The sequence below is a fragment of the Macaca mulatta genome, chromosome 19, assembly GCF_049350105.2.
Source record: "Macaca mulatta isolate MMU2019108-1 chromosome 19, T2T-MMU8v2.0, whole genome shotgun sequence".
Classification (NCBI taxonomy): domain Eukaryota; kingdom Metazoa; phylum Chordata; class Mammalia; order Primates; family Cercopithecidae; genus Macaca; species Macaca mulatta.
Window position 1 is genome coordinate 13,051,524 of NC_133424.1, and position 22,408 is coordinate 13,073,931.

At 43.6% G+C, this 22,408-nt stretch overlaps 1 protein-coding gene across 4 annotated transcripts; it reads right to left on the reverse strand.

Moving 5' to 3' along the window:
• Positions 1-3,796: 3,796 nt before the first annotated feature.
• ZNF709 (zinc finger protein 709) lies at positions 3,797-21,936 on the reverse strand. Of its 4 annotated transcripts, XM_077977669.1 has the most exons (7): positions 21,793-21,936; positions 17,659-17,703; positions 15,756-15,872; positions 7,200-7,267; positions 6,875-7,001; positions 6,613-6,670; positions 3,797-5,444 (listed from the first exon to the last, which is right to left on the reverse strand). In XM_077977669.1, the coding sequence occupies exons 5-7, from the start codon at positions 6,906-6,908 to the stop codon at positions 3,875-3,877; spliced, it is 1,662 nt and encodes a 553-aa protein (XP_077833795.1). In that variant the 5' UTR covers positions 6,909-7,001; positions 7,200-7,267; positions 15,756-15,872; positions 17,659-17,703; positions 21,793-21,936; the 3' UTR covers positions 3,797-3,874. The 4 variants fall into 4 exon arrangements, with proteins under 4 accessions (XP_077833795.1, XP_077833794.1, XP_028694997.2 ...); XM_077977668.1 differs by lacking the exons at positions 7,200-7,267; positions 15,756-15,872 and having other exon boundaries at positions 3,797-5,612; XM_028839164.2 differs by lacking the exons at positions 7,200-7,267; positions 15,756-15,872; positions 17,659-17,703.
• Between the last annotated feature and the right edge of the window lie 472 nt (positions 21,937-22,408).

Sequence of the window (22,408 nt, forward strand, 5' to 3'; positions counted from 1 at the left end):
AAAAATGTCACACTTCCTTCATCAGACAAAGCTACTCAGCAACCATGATGGATCAAGACAAAAACAATAACCATGTCTCTAAAAATGGTAAAAGAGAACAGAGTTGAAGCCATTAAAATGACCAAAATTGCCCTCTACTCACTAATCCAAGTGAGTGGTTTCTTACGAATTAGGTTTAGCTCCACTTCATTCTTCCTGCCTCTAGATAAGAATTATGATTACCAGTGACACAATTAAGTTCACCTCACAGCATGCAACACACACAGGAGTGCCTCAGTTTGGTGATTAGCAAACAAGTCACCTAACAAAAATCCAAATCCAAAATGAAGTCTTTTTGAGCACCCTCTTTTTTATTTTTTTATTTTTTGAGATGGAGTCTTGCTCTGTGGCCCAGGCTGGAGCGCAGTGGCGTGGTCTTGGCTCACTGCAACCTCCACCTCCTGGGGTTCAAGCAATTCTCCTGCCTCAGCTTCTCAAGTAGCTGGGATTACAGGCGCACACCACCATGCCCGGCCAATTTTTATATATTTTTTAGTAGAGACGGGGTTTCCCATGTTGGCCAGGCTGGTCTCGAACTCCTGACCTTGTGATCCGCCCACCTCGGCCTCCCAAAGTGCTGGATTACAGGCATGAGCCACCGCGCCCGGCCGAGCACCCTCTTACTGATACTCCTCAGAGTCATTTATGGTTTATTATCATTCTTATTACTACAATTCTTAACACTCCTCTCTTGACTACAGGTGTGATCCTATGGTTTAATATCATTCTTATTACTACAATTCTTAACACTCCTCTTTTGACTACAGGTGTGATCCTGGTGATCTTTGGAAAAAAGGCACAGAAACAACCATGATATAAGTTTTTGGTATTATGAATGCATGATAAATTGATTTTCTGGGAAAAAATCATAACTATATTAAGAATTAAAAAATAAAAAATTCCTAAGGACAATACTTCATCTTGTATGCACACAATATTGACTCAGAATATATGAGGATTAACTCAATAAACTTAAAAACTTAATCTGAAAATCTATAATTGCAATGGAATATTTTAATATATCCTTGCAGAAAATTCAAGAGACAACAAGTGATAGCATACAAGTTATTTGAAAACAGTTAATAAAATATTTCTAAGAAACATCTACAGAAGGTTCTGTTCAACAAAAACATACACATAGTTTTTAATCACATAAAATGAAACAAAACTGAAAATGTACTGAGAGATTACATTCAACTGTAATAGGAAACACCGACTATCTGCTTGATATTAGGAAGGTGCTTATTCTTACACTGCAGGACTGGGTAAGTGCATTCAATGCACAATGCAGTGGAGGGACAAACACCCGTGTAGTCCTTTTTGACTGCATCACTGTAGTTGTCATGGTGGAATCAGAAACACACAGTCACTTGTACTGTTAACAAAACATGGTGTTTATTACATAAATAATACCTTTGATAAATTCAACCTAGAGATGAAGTAAGTCAGAGCATCAGAGAATATTCCCAACCTTAAGAATCTAAATAGTTGCCTGGTGGACACATTAGAGTTTCTAGGAAAATCCAAACTGCAGTGCATCTTTGAGTAGAACTTTCGAAGACAATCTGTGGAAAACTACATCTCTGAAAATATGGCAGCTGGGGCCATGCACAGTGGTTCACGCCTGTAATCTTAGCACTGTGGGAAGCCAAGGTGGGCGGATCATGAAGTCAGGAGTTTGAGACCAGCCTGGCCAACATGATGAAACCCTGTCTCTACTAAAAATACAAAAAAATTTAGTTGGGTTTGGTGGCGGGCACCTGTAATCCCAGCTACTTGGGAGGCTAGGGCAGGACAATTGCTTGAACCCAGGAGGCAGAGGTTGCAGTGAGCCAAGATCATGCCACTGCACTTCAGCCTGGGCAACAGAGCAAGACTCCATCTCAGAAAAAGAAAGAAAAGAAAGGGAAAGAAAGAAAGGAAGGAGGGGAGGGAGGGAGGGAAGGGAGGGTGGGAGGGAGGGAGGCAGGCAAATATGGCAGTCAAGCAGTTAGTGGTGGTTCTAAGAATACTCTCAGCTGGCAGAGCAAAGGATCAGGACAATGTGGTGGAAGCAGGTGTCCCTGAAGCCCCTATGCATCCATCTGTCTCCACATATGGTGGCTATAAAACCTGACTAATGCTTTCTTTACTTCTGCCTTCCATATCTCCTGCAAGTAGGCTATTGGTCAGTTATACCATGGAGCCATAAAAGGATAGATTACAGAAAACATAAGTCACAACATCACCCATGTTAACACAACCCAGGACAGCCATTTCCAGCTATAGGTTATATGGTTCTATCTCAGGTCTCTCTTATTAATGCAAAGCCTATTATCCAAATCACAGCCAGAAAGAATTACAAATAGCAAAGATCAGAAAATGAAAATAATAATTCCAATGAGAGAGTATACTGCATGATAAACTTTGCAGACTCAAAAATTTATTATGATTATTTTTTAGCATAAAAAAATAGAAAAAAGGGCATTCTGTCTTCCTCTAAAAAAGCTTCTTTTGGTCAGAAAGAAAGATGAAATACATATAATGATATCTAGTACCTGCCACATAAGGCCAGTAGGAAATCCTAAAGATTACCAAATTGTGATTTTTTGATGGCCCGTTACAGCACAACTAAAAAATACATAAAAATCAAAACTACTAGCTTATTATAAATACACTTCAATTCACTCATGAATCTAACAGACTTCAATATGGAAAGACAAAATTTCAGAAACTGATTTAATGAAAAAATACTATCAATTTAACTTGTGTACAACTGTATAAGAGCTTACAGAATTATCTCATCTCAATGTTCTTTTGTGAAATAGAAATCCATAATTCAGAGATCCACTTTAAGAATCAGTAACTGACACTATATTTTATAACACTTCTGTCATGTTGTGAATTTTCTAGAACAATATACATGAATTAATTTGCATCAGGCTTTCCCATATTATCTACATTTATACAACACCTCCCTAGTGGGAGTTTCAACGAGATTGAAATTTCACACATAAGGGAGTATCACATGAGCATTTGTTAAAATTGAAAACATTGTTATTTCTCACTTTTATAGGATTTCTATCCAGTCTGCATTCTCACATATAAGTATATGGGCCAACTGAAGGCTTTCTCACAATGTCTATATTCAAGAAGTCGCTTTCCAGTGTGAGTTTGTTCATGGCTTCCAAGTAAACTGAGACAAATAAAGGTTTTTCCACATTCTTTACAATTATAGAGTTTTCCACATTCTTTACATTTTTAAGGTTATTAATTCTTTATATTTATAGGGCATATGAAAATTCTTTATACTTCATATGCCTTCTCATGGTCTTTAAAAGGTCACATGACCATTGAAGGTTTTCCCACATTGCCTACATTCACAGGGTTTCCTGTCCAGTATGAATGCTTCCTCATATTCACATGTAAAGAACTGAAGGTATCCCCATGTCTTATAGTCATAGGGTTTCTCTGAAATATGAATAATTTCATGTCTTCAAAAGGAAATGGGAGCCAGATGCGGTGGCTCACACCTGTAATCCAACACTTTGGGAGGCCAAGGCAGGCAGATCGTCTGAGGTCAGGAGTTCGAGACCAGCCTGGCCAACGTGGTGAAACCCCATCTCTACTAAAAACACAAAAAGTAGGTGGGCATGGTGGTTCACACCGGTAGTTTCAGCTACCCAGGAAGCTGAGGCAAGAGAATCACTTGAACCCAGGAGACAGAGGTTGCAGTGAGCTGTAATCGCACTACTGTACTCCAGCCGGAGTGACAGAGTGAGACTTCATCTCAAAAAAAAAAGAAAAATGGAATAGGACAACTGAAAACTTTGCCATATTGCTTACATACATAGGGTTACTCTCCGCTATGAACTCTTTCATGTATTCGAAAGGAACGGGAACACTTGAAGGCTTTACCACATTGTTGACACGCATAGGGTTTCTCTCCAGTGTGAGTTCGTTCATGGATTCGAAAGGAACGTGAGCAACTGAAGGCTTTATCACATTGTTTACATTCATAGGGTTTCTCTCCAGTGTGAGTCCTTTCATGCATTCGAACAGAACTAGAACAACTGAAGGCCTTACCACATTGTTTACACTCATAAGGTTTCTCTCCAGTGTGAGTCCTTTCATGTATTCGAATGGAACTGGAACAACTAAACGCCTTACCACACTGTTTACATTCGTAGGGTTTCTCTCCAGTGTGAGTCCTTTCATGCATTCGAAAGGAACTGGAACAACTGAAGGCTTTACCACACTGTTTACATTCATAGGGTTTCTCTCCAGTGTGAGTCCTTTCATGCATCCGAAAGGAACTAGAAAAACTAAAGGCTTTACCACACTGTTTACATTCATAGGGTTTCTCTCCAGTGTGAATTCTTTCATGCATTCGAAAGGAACTGGAACAACTGAAGGCTTTTCCACACTGTTTACATTCATAGGGTTTCTCTCCAGTGTGAGTCCTTTCATGTATTCGAACAGAACTGGAACAACTGAAGGCTTTACCACACTGTTTACATTCATGGGGTTTCTCTCCAGTGTGAGTTCTTTCATGCATTCGAAAGGAACTGGAACAACTGAAGGCTTTACCACACTGTTTACATTCAAAGGGTTTCTCTCCAGTGTGAGTTCGTTCATGGATTTGAAAAGAACTAGGACAATCAAAGGCTTTCCCACATTCCTTGCATTTATAAGGTCCATTTCCAGTGTGCATTATCATATGTCTTCGATAGCTTGGAAGAGAAATGAATGCTTTCCCACATTCCTTACAATCATAGGGTTTCTCTCCTGTATGAATCCTTTCATGTTTTCTAAAGGAACTAGGAAAACTGAAGGCTTTGCCACATTTTTTACATTTATAGGGTTTTTCTCCAGTGTGAATCCTTTCATGACTTCGAAAGGATGTGGGACAACTAAGAGCTTTACCACATTGCTTACACTGATAGGGTTTTTCCCCAGTGTGAGTCCTTTCATGTATTTGAAAAGTTTGGTAATATCTGAAGGCTTTTCCACATTGTTTACATTCATAGGGTTTCTCTCCAGAGTGAGTTCTTTCATGATTTCGAAAAGAGCTGGGATGACTGAATGTTTTCCCACATTCTTTACATTTATAGGGTTTCTCTCCTGTGTGCATTCTCATGTGTCCTCGAAAGGTTGTGTGATAAATGAAGGCCTTCCCACATTCCTTACATTCATAAGGTTTCTCTCCAGTATGAGTTCTTTCATGTATTTGAAAGGAACTGGGCCAACTGAAAGCCTTACCACACTGCTTACATTTGTAGGGTTTCTCTCCAGTGTGAGTTCTTTCATGGATTCGAAATGAACTTCGAAAGCTGAATCTCTTCCCACATTCCTTACATTCATATGACTTCTCTCCATATTTATGATACTCATATGATCTATGTTCAGTATGAGATCTCATGTGCCTATTAAGAGATGAATGACACATATAGTCCTTTCCACACATACTGCATTCATATGGTTTTACCCTAGTAAAAGTTTTCTTGTTTGGTTTAGGATTTGGAGTCTGACTGATGGTTTCTCCAAACTGACTACCTTCTTTCCTTTCACAGAGCCTCTCTACCATATGACTTCTGTGAGAAAAAAAAAAAAAAAGCACACAATTAGTGGCTTTTAAAAATAATTTTATAATTATTATTTCACAATCATTAGTAGGTAGTAGAATTACACTTTTGCCATTTTCAGGGGAAGTGTATGTTATGAATGCTCAGGAAGAGTACTTGACCAGAGCCATTATCAAAACAATAAAACTCATAATATAGAGTTCTTTTTTTTTTTTTGAGAAGAGTCTTGATCTGCTGCCGAGGCGGCAGTGCAGTGGCACAATCTTGGCTCACTGCAACCTCCATCTCCTGGGTTCAAGCAATTCTGCCTCAGCCTCACGAGTAGCTGGGATTACAGGACCCCACCACCACACCTGGCTAATTTTTGGATTTTCAGTAGAGGCAGGGTTTTGCCATGTTGGCCAGGCTAGCCTCGAACTCCACACCTCAGGTGATCTGCCCACCTCAGCATCTCAAAGTGCTGGGATTACAGGCATGAGCCACCATGCCTGGCCAAAATTCATAATATAGAGTTTCTTAATATTGTTTCCAGGTGAAATATTTTTCAAATACTGAACAACTGTACCTTTTTTTTTTTTTTTTTTTTTTTTGAGACAGAGTCTTGCTCTATCCCCCAGGCTGGAGTGCAGTGGCGCGATCTCGGCTCACTGCAAGCTCCGTCTCCCGGGTTCACGCCATTCTCCTGCCTCAGCCTCCTGAGTAGCTGGGACTACAAGTGCCTGCCACCGCGCCCGGTGTATTTTTTGTATTTTTAGTGGAGACGGGGTTTCACCTTGGTCTCGATCTCCTGACCTTGTGATCCGCCCGCCTCGGCCTCCCAAAGTGCTGGGATTACAGGCGTGAGCCACAGTGCCCAGCCATCTGTACCATTTTTAAGAAAACTTTCTTGGCAACAATTTTCAACAAATAAATATGAAATGGGGCTTCTTCCAATTATTCATTTTTTAAACTTAATGCCATGCTAAGATTCTCTCATAAGACAGTATTTTCTTTTGTAAGTACAACTCACCTTAGCTTTCTCCCCTGATTTTTGTGGTCCTCAGTGTTCTTCTCCTCCCAGTTTTCCCCTAAAATGCAGGCCCAGAAAAATCATTAAAACTATTTGAAATTATAGAAAAAGTATTAGATTCTAAATCTAGGATGAGCTGTTATCCTGTCTGATTTATTTACCAAAGTATTCCCTTTCAACATCCTAAACCTTGGAACCTTGTTGATGAACAAGAAACACTTGTTCTCTAATTGACTAAGTGAGGGAATAATTTCAGTCTTACCTATAGAGGCCAAGTTAACAAAGGTTTCTTGCATCACATCTCTGTAGAGTTTCTTCTGAGAGGGACCCAGCAAAGCCCACTCCTCCTGGGTGAAGTTCACAGCCACATCCTCAAAGACCACTGAGTCCTGAAACATCCCACATGTATAGAGGAGGACGGGTGAGACTGACAGCACTGAGGATATATACTCAGTTCATTAAAAGTCCATATATAATTCCTTTTTCTCCATTTATCCTATAACTTTGACATCAGAACTCAAATCTCTGTCCACACTTACTTCTTCATAAATTTAACACCACCATGAATATTTGGAAATTATTTTTACATTTTTACTATGATCACTTCAAGTCTTCTGCTCTCCAATGACAGGACACACAGCATCTTGGAGAAATGCTATAGAAATGAAACAAATATTTCCAGTTTAAGACGAACAATTCCTTGTAAGAAAAATACTTTTTATCTCCTGCCTTATCATGTACTATATCACTTAGCATCCCATGAAACACAGGGTCAAATCTGTACGAGATTTGTGTGTGTGTGTGTGAGATGGAGTCTTGCTCTGTTGCCCAGGCTGGAGTACAGTGGCGCCATCTCGGCTCACTGCAACCTCCACCTCCGGGGTTCACGCCATTCTCCTGCCTCAACCTCCCCAGTAACTGGGACTACAGGCACCCGCCACTATGCCCGGCTAATTTTTTGTATATTTAGTAGAGACGGGGTTTCACCATGTTAGCCAGGATGGTCTCGATCTCCTGACCTCGTGATCCGCCCACCTCGGCCTCCCAAAGTGCTGGCATTACAGATGAGGTCAGGAGATTGAGACCATCCTGGCTAACACAGTCAAACCCTGTCTCTAATAAAAACACAAAAAAACAGCTGGGCGTGGTGGCAGGCGCCTGTAGTCCCAGCTATTCAGGAGGCTGAGGCCGAATGGTGTGAACCCGGGAGGTGGAGCTTGCAGTGAGCCAAGATCATGCCACTGCACTCCAGCCTAGGTGACAGAGCGAGACTATGTCTCAAAAAAAAAAAAAAAAAAAAAAGAGTGGCTTAGTGTGCCTAAATGGTTTATGGAATCAATAGAGTATATACTGAACTCCTTTTTTCCTTTTTAGAGTCTGGACTTTTTCACATGCCAAGAGGATGCCTACTTGATCAGCCCCCCAAAAGCACTGTGAGCACTGGGTCTCTAATGAGCTTCCCTAGCCGACAATATATAATATCACCACTTGTTGCTTGGGGAATTGAGCCCATTCCATGTGATTACATGAGGAAAGAATATTTAAAGGCTTGCATCTGCTTTCCTCCATGCCAACTATGACTAAATAAGGCTAATGAAGGATATTTAACAATCCTAATTTTAAAAAGTGTTATTGGGTAAACTCAAAGCAGAATTAAATTAAGGTGAAAGTTGGTACATGTTCTTAGAACAAACTCAGTGTCAACAAGATGCCACTGCTCCCAAATGATATCTTTATAAAATTCTACAAATCCCTAAAACAGACTTATTAAGAGTCAAGAAAAACTACTTTTCCAAACCTAAGAGGAACAATAAATGTCAAACAATGGGTAAAGTCTTTTGAAGAGCAACATAAATACTTGCCTAGAATGTATCAAGGATTTTCAAACTATAACCCTCCTAACAGCATAACACGCAGAGAGATAAATAGAACAAGGGAGGGGGAAAGTGTCTTCAATGGACTGGCATTTATTTTTTTATTTATTTATTTATTTATTTTTTTTTGAGACGGAGTCTCGCTGTGTCACCCAGGCTGGAGTGCAGTGGCGCGATCTCGGCTCACTGCAAGCTCCGCCTCCCGGGTTTACGCCATTCTCCTGCCTCAGCCTCCGAGTAGCTGGGACTACAGGCGCCCGCCACCACGCCCGGCTAGTTTTTTGTATTTTTAGTAGAGACGGGGTTTCACCATGTTAGCCAGGATGGTCTCGATCTCCTGACCTCGTGATCCACCCGCCTCGGCCTCCCAAAGTGCTGGGATTACAGGGTTGAGCCACCGCGCCCGGCCAATGGACTGGCATTTATAAGGAAAATTGATTAATGATAGAGCAAGCATTGTAGGGGAATGGAAGAGATCACTAACACTTTAATACATGTAGAAGAGACAAACTGTTATCTAATTGGAAAAAGCATTGCATTAGCTCTATTCCATAGACAATAATCAATTTAATGTAGATTTAAACGTGAAGAATAGAATTAAAACTCTTTCAAAAGTCACAGGCAATTTTTTTTAGATGCAAGAGTAGGGAGAATTTTTTCATGTAAGAGTAAGCCATAAAGGATGAGACTGAAAACTTCAAATATCCTAAAATCAAGAAAGTTATGGCCGGGTGCGGTGGCTCAAGCTTGTAATCCCAGCACTTTGGGAGGCCGAGACGGGCGGATCACGAGGTCAGGAGATCGAGACCACCCTGGCTAACCTGGTGAAACCCTGTCTCTACTAGAAAATACAAAAAACTAGCCGGGCGAGGTGGCGGGTGCCTGTAGTCCCAGCTACTTGGGAGGCTGAGGCAGGAGAATGGCGTAAACCGGGGAGGCAGAGCTTGCAGTGAGCTGAGATCCGGCCACTGCACTCCAGCCTGGGCGACAGAGCGAGACTCCGTCTCAAAAAAAAAAAAAAAAAAAAGTTAAAAGACAAACCACAAAGCAGCAGAAAAATATCTGACATACGTGCAATATAAATGAACTAGTATGCAAAGTAAAACTAAATGAACAGGGCTGGGCACGGTGGCTCACACCTATAATCCCAGCTACTTGGGAGGCTGAAGCAGAAGAATCGCTTGAACCCAGGATGCAGAGGTTGCAGTGAGCCGAGATCGCAGCACTGTACTCCAGCCTGGGCAACAGAGTGAGATTCTGCCTATAAAAAAAGAATCTAGCCGGGCGTGGTGGCTCACGCCTGTAATCCCAGCACTTTGGGAGGCCGAGGCAGGTGGATCACGAGGTCAGGAGATCGAGACCATCCTGGCTAACACGGTGAAACCCCGTCTCTACTAAAAATACAAAAAATTAGCCGGGCGTGGTGGCGGGTGCCTGTAGTCCCAGCTACTTAGGAGGCTGAGATAGGAGAATGGCGTGAATCCGGGAGGCAGAGCTTGCAGTGAGCCGAGCTGAGATGGCGCCACTGCACTCCAGTATAGGAGACACAGCAAAAAAAAAAAAAAAGAAAAAGAATCTAAGCATCTACATTAGGAAAGCAAGAAAATATGAGCAAATTAAACCCAAAGTAAACACACAACAGAAGAAATAGTAAAAAGAGAAATTAAACAAAACCAAAGGTGTTTATTTGAAAAGATCAATATATTTGATAAATGTACGGTACGCTAACTGAAAGAGAGAGAGAGAATAGAAATTACTAATATCACAAATATAAGTGGGAAAATAAAAATGAAAAAGTTATGGGCAAATTCCAACATGCATTTATGATAAGAAACTGGAGATAGACCTTCCTCTTTTTGAGAAGCAGTATTTATAGGAAACCTGCCGCTAATATCATATTTAATAGTGAGAAACTAGATGCTTTCCTGGTAAGATGAGGAAATGGGCATGTCCCCTCTTACCACTCCTACTCAACAGATTATACTCAAGTGTAACTAATGAGAGGAGAGGAGAGGGAAGGAGAGAAGAGATACAGATAGGGAAGGAAGAAATATCACTGTTTTTGTCGCATGTGACATGATTGTCTAAGTATAAAATCTCGCCAGGCACGGTGGCTCACGCCTGTAATCCCAGCACTTTGGGAGGCCGAGGCGGGCGGATCACGAGGTCAGGAGATCGAGACCATCCTGGCTAACACGGTGAAACCCCGTCTCTACCAAAAATACAAAAAATTAGCCAGGCGTGGTGGTGTGCGCCTATAGTCCCAGCTACTCGGAGGCTGAGGCAGGAGAATGGCGTGAACCCAGGAGGCGGAGCTTGCAGTGAGCCAAGATCGCGCCACTGCACTCCAGCCTGGGCGACAAAGCGAGACTCTGTCTTCAAAAAAAAATAAAAATAAAAAATAAAAAAATAAAATAAAATAAAATCTCAAAGAATCCACAACAAACTCCTCAAACTAGGGGGAAAGGAAGCATAGCAAGGTTGAAGGATATAATCTTAATATACAAAAGTCAGGCCGCGCACGGTGGCTCACGCCTGTAATCCCAGCACTTTGGGAGGCTGAGGCGGGAGGATCACGAGGTCAGGAGATCAAGACCATCCTGGCTAACACAGTGAAACCCCATCTCTACTAAAAATACAAAAAATTAGCTGGGCGTGGTGGCGGGCGCCTGTAGTCCCAGCTACTCGGGAGGCTGAGGCAGGAGAATGGCGTGAACCCGGGAGGCGGAGCTTGCAGTGAGCCGAGATCAAGCCACTGCACTCCAGCCTGGGTGATAGAGCAAGACTCCGTCTCAAAAAAAAAAAAAAAAAAAAAAAAAAAATATATATATATATATACACACACACACACACAAAAGTCAATTGCTTTCTTACAGACTCACATTGTTGTAGTATAGACTCAATGAGTCACCTGATTTTCAACAAATGACCAATGGTAATTCAATGAAAAAAGATAGCCTTTGTCAACAGTGTTGGAAAAACTGAACATCTACATGCAAAACACAATGAAAAAAACACGAATCTAGAAACAGACGTTACACCTTAGACAAAAACTGGCTCAAAATGGATCACAGATCTAAATGTAAAATCTAGGCCAGGAGCAGTGGCTCATGCCTGTAATCCCAGCACTCTGGGAGGCCATGGCAGGAGGACAGCTTGAAGTCAGGAGTTTGAGACCAGCCTGGGCAACTAAGTGGGAACCGATCTCTACAAAAAATACAAAAATTAGCCAGGTGTGGTGGTGCACACTTGTAGTCCCACCTACTCAGGAGGCTGAAGTGGGAGGAGTGCTTGCACCCAGGAGGTTGAGGCTGCAGTAAGTCAAGATTGCACTACTGCGCTCTGGCCTGGGCAACAGAGGGAGACCTTGTCTCAAAAAAAAAAAAAAAAAAAAAAGTAAAGCTATAGGATACCTAACAGTTAATAAAGAAGAAAACGTAGGTGACCCTGTGTTTGGTGATAAATTTTTAGATATAAGCAAAATCCATACAAAATAAATCAGTAAGTTTGACTTCATTAAAATGAAAAAGCTCCTCCTCTACGAAAGCTCTGTGTTAAGAGAATGAAAAAGACTCTAGAGCCTTTTGTGGTAGGGGTACCCATTTAAGGTGGGCCAATTTGCAAGTAACAGCATAAATGGGCTTAAGTAAAATTTATAAACAAGGACTATGTTGCCTCCAGAACATCAAAAGAACCTAGAAGATGCTGTGGGTAGTCAGAGGGACAATAGCTATTTCATAGTACTGTCAGGGATGGAGTGGCCCTCCTTTTACCAAATGGTTTTTAGGAATTTAACCAAAACATAAAGGTCTCTTATTTTATATGTGGAGCAATGGACTTTTTGTAAGCTCTATTTTTTTTCAGTATTTATGTATCCTGAATGAATGTCAAAACAATGTCCTCAGACAAGGCTGTCATTAATGTAATGTCATACCTGTGCTCCTGGAGCTCAGATAAGGCTGTCATTAATGTAATGTCATACCTGTGCTCCTGGAGCTCAGGCAAGGCTGTCATTAATGTAATGTCATACCTGTGCTCCTGGAGAAAGGTGGATGCAGTTCAGATTTTGCATGCAAAGACTGTGATGGCAAGGCTGTTGAGGTTCCCTTGGGAAACTAGGTAAAGGTGTATAATCAGCCTTCAGAGGTAAAACTGCAAACTACAGCTAAGTGGCTGTTGAAATAAGCACTAAACAGAACAGACATAAACAAATCCGTGAGATGGTGAGAAACAGAACAGACATACACAAATCTGTGAGACGGTGAAATCTGTGAGATCAGTTGGATGGTGTCAGTAATTTCCATGTTGGGTATTGGTATAGGGGCTTAATGAGTGCAACCACAGCATTAAGGTTGTGGTAATCCATTGTGGGTTGCCATTCATTCTTTGCAAGTTTAAGAAAGGCCAAAGTGTACTGTTAAAACGAGAAGCAATCACTTCCTCACTAAATAGGTTTTATATAATATTTTTCAATCCTTCAAGGCCCTGTTCAATTTATATTAAGCCATCATAACTAATTTAACTAGGGAGTAAGTTCCATAGGGTCTCATTCTGTCAAGCCAATTTGTAAGTGCCAAAGATTTCATTTAAATTTAATTTAAATTTCACTTATGACTCACTGGTTTAGAGTTCACCTGTTCACTCTGGGATATTTTAGGACACTGGGTGCTATGAACATGGGGAATTTAGGCACAGTTATGATGGCTAAGATGAGACATACTTATTTGTCCTCTATTTTATATTCAGTAACTCCCTGAAGATTATTAGGGGATACCTTGCTTAAATTTTAGTGGGTCTACCAGGTATAACCATAATTTGAGCCCTCGTATTGGCTAATCCTATAGTGTGTCAATTAATACATTACATAAGATGTTAAAATTAATACAGAGCCTATGACAGAGAGGCTCTTTTATCTTTTTTGTTGTCTAAATTCCTTTAGTCTATTTGGAATTTCCAACTGGGTCAAATTGTGGACCTCTTTCTCAGCATGTTTTCTTTTGTTCCTTTCCTTCCAAACATGTTTGTTTTGTTTCTGTTTTTGTCCCTGGGTATATTTTGACAGCAAAATCCTCTCGACAGGGGAGGGGTGTTCTTTTCCCTCCAGAGAGCCACAAATCACTATTATCAGGCTTAGGGGCCTGTCCCTCGTGGCTGCTTTACAGACTTTAAGGACCTAGGCCTTAAGCTGGCTTTGAATGAACCCTTTGCAATGCTGCAGAGGAACCATGAGTGTGCCCTATAATCCCGAGGGTCAGCATCCTTGCTGCAATAGAGCAACAGCAGCAGCACTTAAGGATCCTTGTGAGACCTGTGCTATTAGGAGTGTGGACTCAGCCCACCATCTAACAGCTGCCTTTCCCCCTCTCTTTTGTCTCTTTTTCAAAAATGACTGCTCTGGCAGGTAGTCTTTCCCATGAGCACCTTGTATGTCAGGTCAGCAGCAGTCACAGCTTCACTCCAAAACACACAGATAAGTCCAGGCCAAGAAACACTACCCAGGACCACTTTAAGGAGTATCCCAATCTCATATTCCTCTTCCTAAAAGCCAAGGAATTATCAAAACTGCCAACTCCAGTTGGCTAAACATAGAACCCAGACTTGGCAGGGCTCAACATGCAACACAGAGTAGCACAACTCAAAGTACTAGCTTCCCAGAAAGCAGCAGCTGAAAGTGCATGCTGGCCATCAAGCAACAGAGCAGGTAGCAATTCAGTGCAACAGACCCATGGGGTGACGGTCAATGTCTGAACACCACGTTCATGGTACCAATTGCTATGTTGTTCCAATGTTGACACTAATAACAGCATGGAAAACAGATACCAAAAGGGTATGAAAAGACTTACTACTGTGATCACTGAGGTCCTGGGGAAAGCAGGGCAGGCTGGTCAAGCAGGTGTGACATAGCTTCAGAGAGCAAAGAAAGCCTCCTGGCCTGGGTTTTTATTGTAGTTTGGGGGTGGGGCTGCAAGAGTTCCTGCTCAAGGGCAGGAGCTTCTGTGGTTTGAATTTCCTGCTCCCAGACTTTTTTAGCTTGCCCAGGTGTGCAACATGAGATGAGAGAAGGGTGAGGCTTATGATGTCCACAGCCAAAATCAAAACATGTGGAGTCCAACTACTCATTACAGAACCAACAAGAGTACAAAAAACATGCAGTTGAAATTGTTTGTTTTCATAAAAAGAAACACTGACAGTATGCTTAAGAAATTATTGAAAGGCCAGGCACAGTGCTTTATACCTGTAACACCAGTGCTTTGACAGGCTGAGGCAGGAGGATTGCCTGAGCCCAGGCCAGGAGTTCAAGACTAGCCTGGGCAACATAGTAAGACTCCATCTCTACAAAAAATTTAAAAATTAGCTGGGAGTGGCAGGATACACCTGTAGTCCCAGCTACTCAAGAGGCTGAGGTGGGAAGATCACTTGAGCCCAGGAGGTTGAGGCTGCAAAAAGCTATCATCACGTCATTGTACTCCAGCCTGGGCTGGGCAACAGAGCAAGACCCCATCTCAAAAAAAATAAAAAATTATCAAAAGTGAGCATTTGGGGGTGGCTAGAGCAAGTGCCCGGGCTTGGAGTGGACCAGGATATGCTGGCAGTGAGTCTTTTCAAATTACACTCAACTATTGTGGATGTTTTTCAAACTTCCACATGCATGATTTCTTTAAAATAAACAGCTAAGGCCAGGTGCGGTAGCTCACACCTGTAATCCCAGCACTTTGGGAGGCCAAGGCAGGTGAATCACAAGGTCAGGAGATCAAGACCATCCTGGCTAACATGGTGAAACCTCATCTCTACTAAAAATACAAAAAATTAACCGGGCATGGTGGCGGGCACCTGTAGTCCCAGCTACTCAGGAGGCTGAGGCAGGAAAATGGCGTGAACCCAGGAGGTAGAGGTTGCAGTGAGCCGAGATCGTGCCACTGCACTCCAGCCTGGGCAACAGAGAGAGACTCCATCTCGGGAAAAAAAAAAAGCTAAATTTAAATAAGCCATATGCGGCGGGCGCCTGTAGTCCCAGCTACTCGGGAGGCTGAGGCAGGAGAATGGCGTAAACCCGGGGGGCGGAGCTTGCAGTGAGCTGAGATCCGGCCACTGCACTCCAGCCCGGGCGACAGAGCCAGACTCCGTCTCAAAAAAAAAAATAAATAAATAAATAAATAAATAAATAAGCCATATTTTACTACTTAATAATCTTCATTTTTAATCAACTTACTTTTGCTTTTTAAATTTTGATTTAAAATTTTCTATGTATGAAATAATTCTAAGACTTACTCCAGGCTTGGCGCGATGGCTCATGCCTGTAATCCCGGCACTTTGGGAGGCCAAGGCAGGTGGATCACGAGATCAGGAAATCAAGACCATCCTGGCCAACATGGTGAAACCTCATGTCTACTAAAATACAAAAAAATTAGCTGGACATGGTGGTGCATGCCTGTAGTCCCAGCTACTTGGGAGGCTGAGGCAGGGGAATTGCTTGAACCTGGGAGGCGGAGATTGCAGTGAGCTGAGATCGTGCCATTGCACTCCAGCCTGGCGACAGAGTGAGACTCTGTCTAAAAAAAAAAAAAAAAAAGACTGAATCCAGCTGGGTGTGGTGGCTCATATTAGGGAATTTTGGGAAGCCAAGTTGAGAGGATTGCTTGAAGCCAGGAGTTCAACACCAATCTGGTCAAGAAAGTGAGACCCTGTCTCTACAAAAAAGAATATATATAATTAGCTGGGCATGGTGGCTCATGTCTGTAATTCTAGTTACTCGGGAGGCAGAGGTGAAAGGAGTTCAGGGTTGCAGTGAGTTACGATTGCGCCACTGTACTCTAACTAGGACAACAGAGCGAGACCCTGTCTAAAAAAAAAAAAAAAAAAACTTAATACTTTAAACACTGACAGTTACAAAAGTGCAAAATTTTCAAATCTCTTTCTAACTATAATGACAAGGTGCATTATTATGTGTCCTACCATCTCACACTGGGAGGTGTTACTGGGAATGAGTAGCATATTATAATCCATTAGCGTTTTATCTTAAGTATGTTAGGATTTTCAAATATATATATATATAAGCTTTGAGTAGTTATTCTACCAAATAAAGAAGTTCAGGCCAGGCACGGTGGCTCATGCCTGTAATCCCAGCACTTTGGGAGGTCAAGGCTGGCGGATCATGAGGTCAGGAGATCGAGACCATCCTGCCTAACATGGTGAAATCCTGTCTCTACCAAAAATACAAAAAATTAGCCAGGCGTGGTGGCAGGTGCCTGCAGTTCCAGCTACTCAGAAGGCTGAGGCAGAAGAATGGCCTGAACCCGGGAGGCGGAGCTTGCAGTGAGCCAAGATCGCACCACTGCACTCCAGCCTGGGCGAGAGAGCGAGACTCCATCTCAAAAAAAAAAAAAAAAGTTCAATTGCATTTCCCTTTTAGTTCAAGTGGAAATTCATTTGCAATAGGAATCATATGGACTTTGAGGTTTTTTTGTTTGTTTGTTTTTTGTATTTGTTTTTTTTTGAGACAGGGTTTTAATCTGTCACCCAGGCTGAGTGAAGCACAGTGACTCAATTTTGACTCACTGCCACCTCTGCCTCCCAGGTTCAAGGGATCCTCCCATCTCAGCCTCCTGAGTAGCTGGGACTACACCCAGCTAAAATTACCACACCCGGCTAATTTTTTTTTTTTTTTTTTTTTTCTGTAGAGACAGGGTTTCACCACATTGCCCATGCTAGTCTCAAACTCCTGGGCTCAAGCAATCCACCTGCCTCAGCCTCCCAAAGTGCTGGGATTACAGGCATGAGCCACAATGCCTGGCCTCTTTTAAATTTCAAAATACTCTGGCCAGGCGCGGTGGTTCATGCCTGTAATCCCAGCACTTTGGGAGGCCGATGTAGGCGGATCATGAGGTCAAGCGATCAAGACCATCCTGGCTAACATGGTGAAACCCCATCTCTACTAAAAATACAAAAAAATTAGCTGGGCGTAGTGGCAGGAACCTGTAGTCCCAGCTACTCAAGAGGCTGAGGCAGGAGAATGGCGTGAACCCAAGAGGCGGAGGTTGCAGTGAGCCAAGATCGTGCCACTGCACTCCAGCCTGGGCGACAGAACAAGACTCCGTCTCAAAAAAAAAAAATTTTTTTCAAAGTACTCTATGACATGCACATACAAAAACCAATCTAAAAATGAAAAATGTACCTGAGAATGTAAATACATCCATCTCTTATCTTGAGGTTCTCTTGCCTAAAAGAAACAAATATTCTGTTTGGTTCCAGAATTTTCTTTCTTTCTTTCTTTCTTTTTTTTTTAAGAGATGGAGTCTTACTCTGTTGCCCAGGCTGGACTGCAGTGCACAATCTCGGTTCACCGTAACCTCCCCAGCAACCCTGGGTTCAAGCAATTCTCCTGCCTCAGCCTCCTAAGTAGCTGGGATTACAGGCGCCCACCAAAAATTACATGTCTGGTTAATTTTTATATGTTTAGTAGAGACAGGGTTTCACCAAGTTGGCCAGGCTGCTCTCGAACTTCTGACCTCAAGTGATCCCCCTGCCTCGGCCTCCCAAAGTGCTGAAATTAGAGGCGTGAGCCACCACACCCAGCCCGGTTTCAGAATTGTCTTGCCTTAGTTGCATCATACCTTTCAATCGATTTACATTTTCAAACCCAAGAAACAAAATTTAACACACTCACATATGGAATAACATTAAAAAGTGTTAACAGAAACTAGAAATTCAGCTGCTGTAATAGTCAGCAAATAAAGGAATCCAAAGGAAAATAAAACACTAGCCTGGACAACAGTGAGGATCTACAAAAAATTTACAAATTAGCCATGTGTGACAGTGCACACCTGTAGTCCTAGGTACTTGAGAAGCTGAGGTAGGAGGATTGTTTGAGCCAACAAAGGTGTTCGAGGTTACAGTTAGCTATGATCACACCACTGCACTCTAGTCTGGGTGACAGAGCAAGACTCTGACCAAAAAAAAAAAGGAAGAAAGAAAAGAAAAGAAAAAAGAAAAGGAAGGAAAACCACACCTGTAATCCCAGCACTTTGGGAGGCCGAGGTGGGAGGACTGTTTGAGGCCAGCAGTTTGGGATCAGCCTGGCCAACAAAGTGAGAACCCATCTCTAAAACACACACACACACACACACACACACTCTCACTCTCACTCTCTCTCTCTCTCTCTCTCTCTCTCCCTCCTCTTCTCCCTCTCTCTCTCAAGTCAGCTCAGACTAGCAGCCTGCTTCCCCACAATTGAGAAGGAAAACCCACACTCAGAAAGCTAAACACATACACAAGCTTGGGGCCCACATTCTTGCTGTTGGGCAACAACCCTTAGTGTGAGACAGTCCTTGGTGACAGAGGGCAGGGGCACCTGAGGAGCCAAAGGAATGAACTCTGGGAGCTCCACACACTCCCTCACCCCAGGTGACAGTGAAATCGCCCCTTCAATTGTCGTGAGGAAACTCTCAACTGGACTGAGATTAAGGTTCTGACCCAAATGAACTCCCCAATTCATTTATCCTGTGTCCAGGAGACAGATCTCTTGGCCTTTACAGACTTTCTCACTATAGAAAAATTACACTGAGTGCACCTACACAACAGATGCAAAACTCAAACCTAATGTCTAAAAATAGGCCCAAGGAAACCACAAGTATGCCCTCAGGAAGAGCATCACTCAATTCAGCCAATCCCCTAATGGGCATTCAGACCCCCAGTTTTCCAGTGCTCAGCAGCTTCTCTCAATATAAAGGGCTCCTTTAGGCCAGGCGTGGTGGCTCACGCCTGTAATCCCAGCACTTTAGGAGGCCGAGGCGTGTGGATCACCAAGTCAAGAAATCGAGACCGCCGGGCGCGGTGGCTCAAGCCTGTAATCCCAGCACTTTGGGAGGCCGAGACGGGCGGATCACGAGGTCAGGAGATCGAGACCATCCTGGTTAACACGGTGAAACCCCGTCTCTACTAAAAAATACAAAAAACTAGCCGGCCGAGGTGGCGGACGCCTGTAGTCCCAGCTACTAGGGAGGCGGAGGCAGGAGAATGGCGTGAACCCGGGAGGCGGAGCTTGCAGTGAGCTGAGATCCGGCCACTGCACTCCAGCCTGGGTGACAGCGCGAGACTCCGTCTCAAAAAAAAAAAAAAAAAAAGAAAAAAGAAATCGAGACCATCCTGGCCAACGTAGTGAAATCCCATCTCTACTAAAAATACAAAAAAAAAAAAAAAAAAAAAAAAATTAGCCGGGTGTCGTGGCGGGCGCCTGTAGTCCCAGCTACTTGGGAGGCTGAGGCAGGAGAATCTCTTGAACCCATGAGGCAGAGGTTGCAGTGACCCGAGATTGAGCCACTGCACTCCAGCCTGGCGACAGAGCGAGACTCCATCTCAAAAAAACAAAAAACAAAAACAAAGGGCACCTTCCACAGTAGGTATGAGCAGATAGGACACCTGCAGGGGAGGCTCCCTAGGAAGAAACAACTGGGCCTTCAATTACATCCCGTGGCAGACCCAAGGGTTGGCCTTAGAGTTTGGAGTCACTGACCTCAGTCTTCCAGTCCTCTTTGCTCTCCAGTCAAGTGACCTGCACCACTACTGATATTTAAATGAGACAAACCCAGTGTTTGAAGAAATCAAAGGGGAGGCTGAGGCAGGTGGATGACATGAGCCCAGAATGGAATTCCATGTGAAATCACCCAAAAGGAAAGAACAGACCTGAGGAACTTACTACACATGCTCAGAAGAAAAAAAGAGAAACAAAAATTTTTAATAAATGCAATATGATACTGGGATATTTTATTATTATTATTATTATTTGATGTTTTTGAGACAAGGTGTGAGACCTTGCTCAGCCTGGAGTGCAGTGGCACAATCAAGGCTCAAGGCAGCCTCAACCCCCCCGACTCAAGCAAACCTCCTGCCTCAGCCTCTCAAGTAGCTGGGGCTACAAGTGCAGGTCATTACGCACAGCTTTTTTTTTTTTTTTTTTTTTTTTTTTTTTTTTCCCTACTAGAGATGAGGTCTCTCTATGTCATCTAGGCTGGTCTTGAACTCCTGAGCTCAAGTGATCCTGACTCAGTCTCCCAAAGTGCTAGGATTACAGGCGTGAGCCACCGCTCCCGGCTTGGTATTTTACTATTTTCTGAAATCTATCTCTTTCCTTCCCCTTTGGAAATTTACATCCACTCTAAATGTTTATTTTACTTTTTTATTTTTTATTTTTTTGAGACAGAGTCTCACTCTGTCGCCCAGACTGTAGTGCAGTGGCGCAATCTCAGTTCAACTGCAACCTCTGCCTCCTGGGTTCAAGCTATTCTCCTGCCTCAGCCTCCTGAGTAGCCAGGATTACAGACGTCCACCACCATGCCCGGCTAATTTTTTGTATTTTTTAGTAGAGACAGGGTTTTGCCATGTTGGCTAGGCTATAGGTCTCCTAATTACATATATTTTACATTTTTCGAGAATCAATTGAGTAAATCATTTCAAGGTGAAAAGCCCAGGGAGGGGAAGTGCTGCGCTGGAAAGGACAGATCGCCCAGAAAAGTTTCCAAAAAGGAGACTCAACCCAAAGGAGTTCCCATAGGATGTCAGGTCCCAGGATAGATACTGGCAAGAGAGGCACAAGCATTTTACACGAGGTAGCTTCAGGTCCTTCTCCCCTGTTTTCCTCTCATGTAAATACCCAAAGCATACATTAAATCTTTTAAAAAGAACCATCCATTCCTCTGTACAAAAAGGATAATTAAAATACTGCGTCTGGTTGAAATGCCCCACAGAAGACAGTTAATAACGACGTTGTGAACTGGAGAGAAGACATCGGCATTTGAAAGGAATCTAGAAATTTAGGGATTTATTCCCAGCTCTGGGAAGAACCAGGCTGGAAGACAGGGTCGTGGATTTGAGATCTGGCTTCCCATACACTTGGAAACCTTGAGAAACGAGTCCTCCCTTGGGAAGAAAAGAGGGCCTGAGGACCCCACACAACACTGCTCCTCAAACGCACGAACCCCACGACCCAGGCAGGATTCCCCCCATGACCCTCCCGTGCCCCCGCACAATCTGGGGAGACGCGGGACTGCGGGATCGGAGCTGCCCAGAGAGGGCTCCAGGGCTGGGGCCGCAGTCGCCGCGCAGGGACTGGACAGGACGCATGGGGTCCCGGCTGCTGGCCCAGCCCCACCCTGCGGCCAAAGAGACCGAGGGCCGAGCTGCGCCAGGGGGACTCGGGTCCACAGACCCGGGAGACAACGGCGGGGAGGCCTGGGTCCCACCACAGCCAGATCCGGCCGGTTCCAACCCGCCTCTCTCCCCCATCTCAAGACGCTCAGCCCCGCACACTCACCATTTCCCAGACTCTGGGATGTCCTGGTGTCCTGTCTACTTCTCCCGCGGCCAGCACAGCTCCCACCACCACCCGAGAGGCCCTTTTGGGGTGAGGAGACCCCATAGCGAAGCGCAGCGGCTCGTAGAGACGTCCTCGCCGTTTGCGCAGCGTCCCCTCCGCCCGCCTTCCCGGCGGCGCCCCTGATTGGACGTTGCACTCTTGGACCTGCCTTTCTTGCCTGAGTGACAGCTGGTCGGGAAGTCGCGTCTCTAAGCAACCTGCATTCGTCTGGGGTCAGGGATCTGTTCCCCTGCCACGGATATTTGCATCTAAGCAGAATTTGTTAACGTACCCGGGGTCGGGCGCTGGTGTCTGCCTGCAGCTCCTTCTGAGCGCGGAGACACAAGCGTGCACAGCGCAGGAAATTCCAGGCTTAGTTTCCAGATAAAGAGAGGCTCTTTGTCCACAGCAAAAAGGGCGCCCGAGCCATGCCAGACTGGAGCGGGAGGGTCAGATGCTCCCAGGCTTAGCATAAGGCTTCGAGGTCATTCATGGGTTTCTAACTCTTGTTTACAAATACAGACACTTAGAGTGACCTCATCATACCTAACAAAGAGTCTGACTACGTTTTAAT

Coding starts and splice junctions, on each gene's coding strand:
- ZNF709 (XM_077977668.1), bottom strand. CDS start 21,897: ATGGGGTCTCCTCACCCCAAAAGGGCCTCTCGGGTGGTGGTGGGAGCT. Junction 17,704..21,792: donor ATCCCAGAGTCTGGGAAATG/GTGAGTGTGCGG, acceptor TGTTTCTTTTAG/GCAAGAGAACCTCAAGATAA. Junction 5,613..6,612: donor AATCAGGGGAGAAAGCTAAG/GTGAGTTGTACT, acceptor TTTTTCTCACAG/AAGTCATATGGTAGAGAGGC.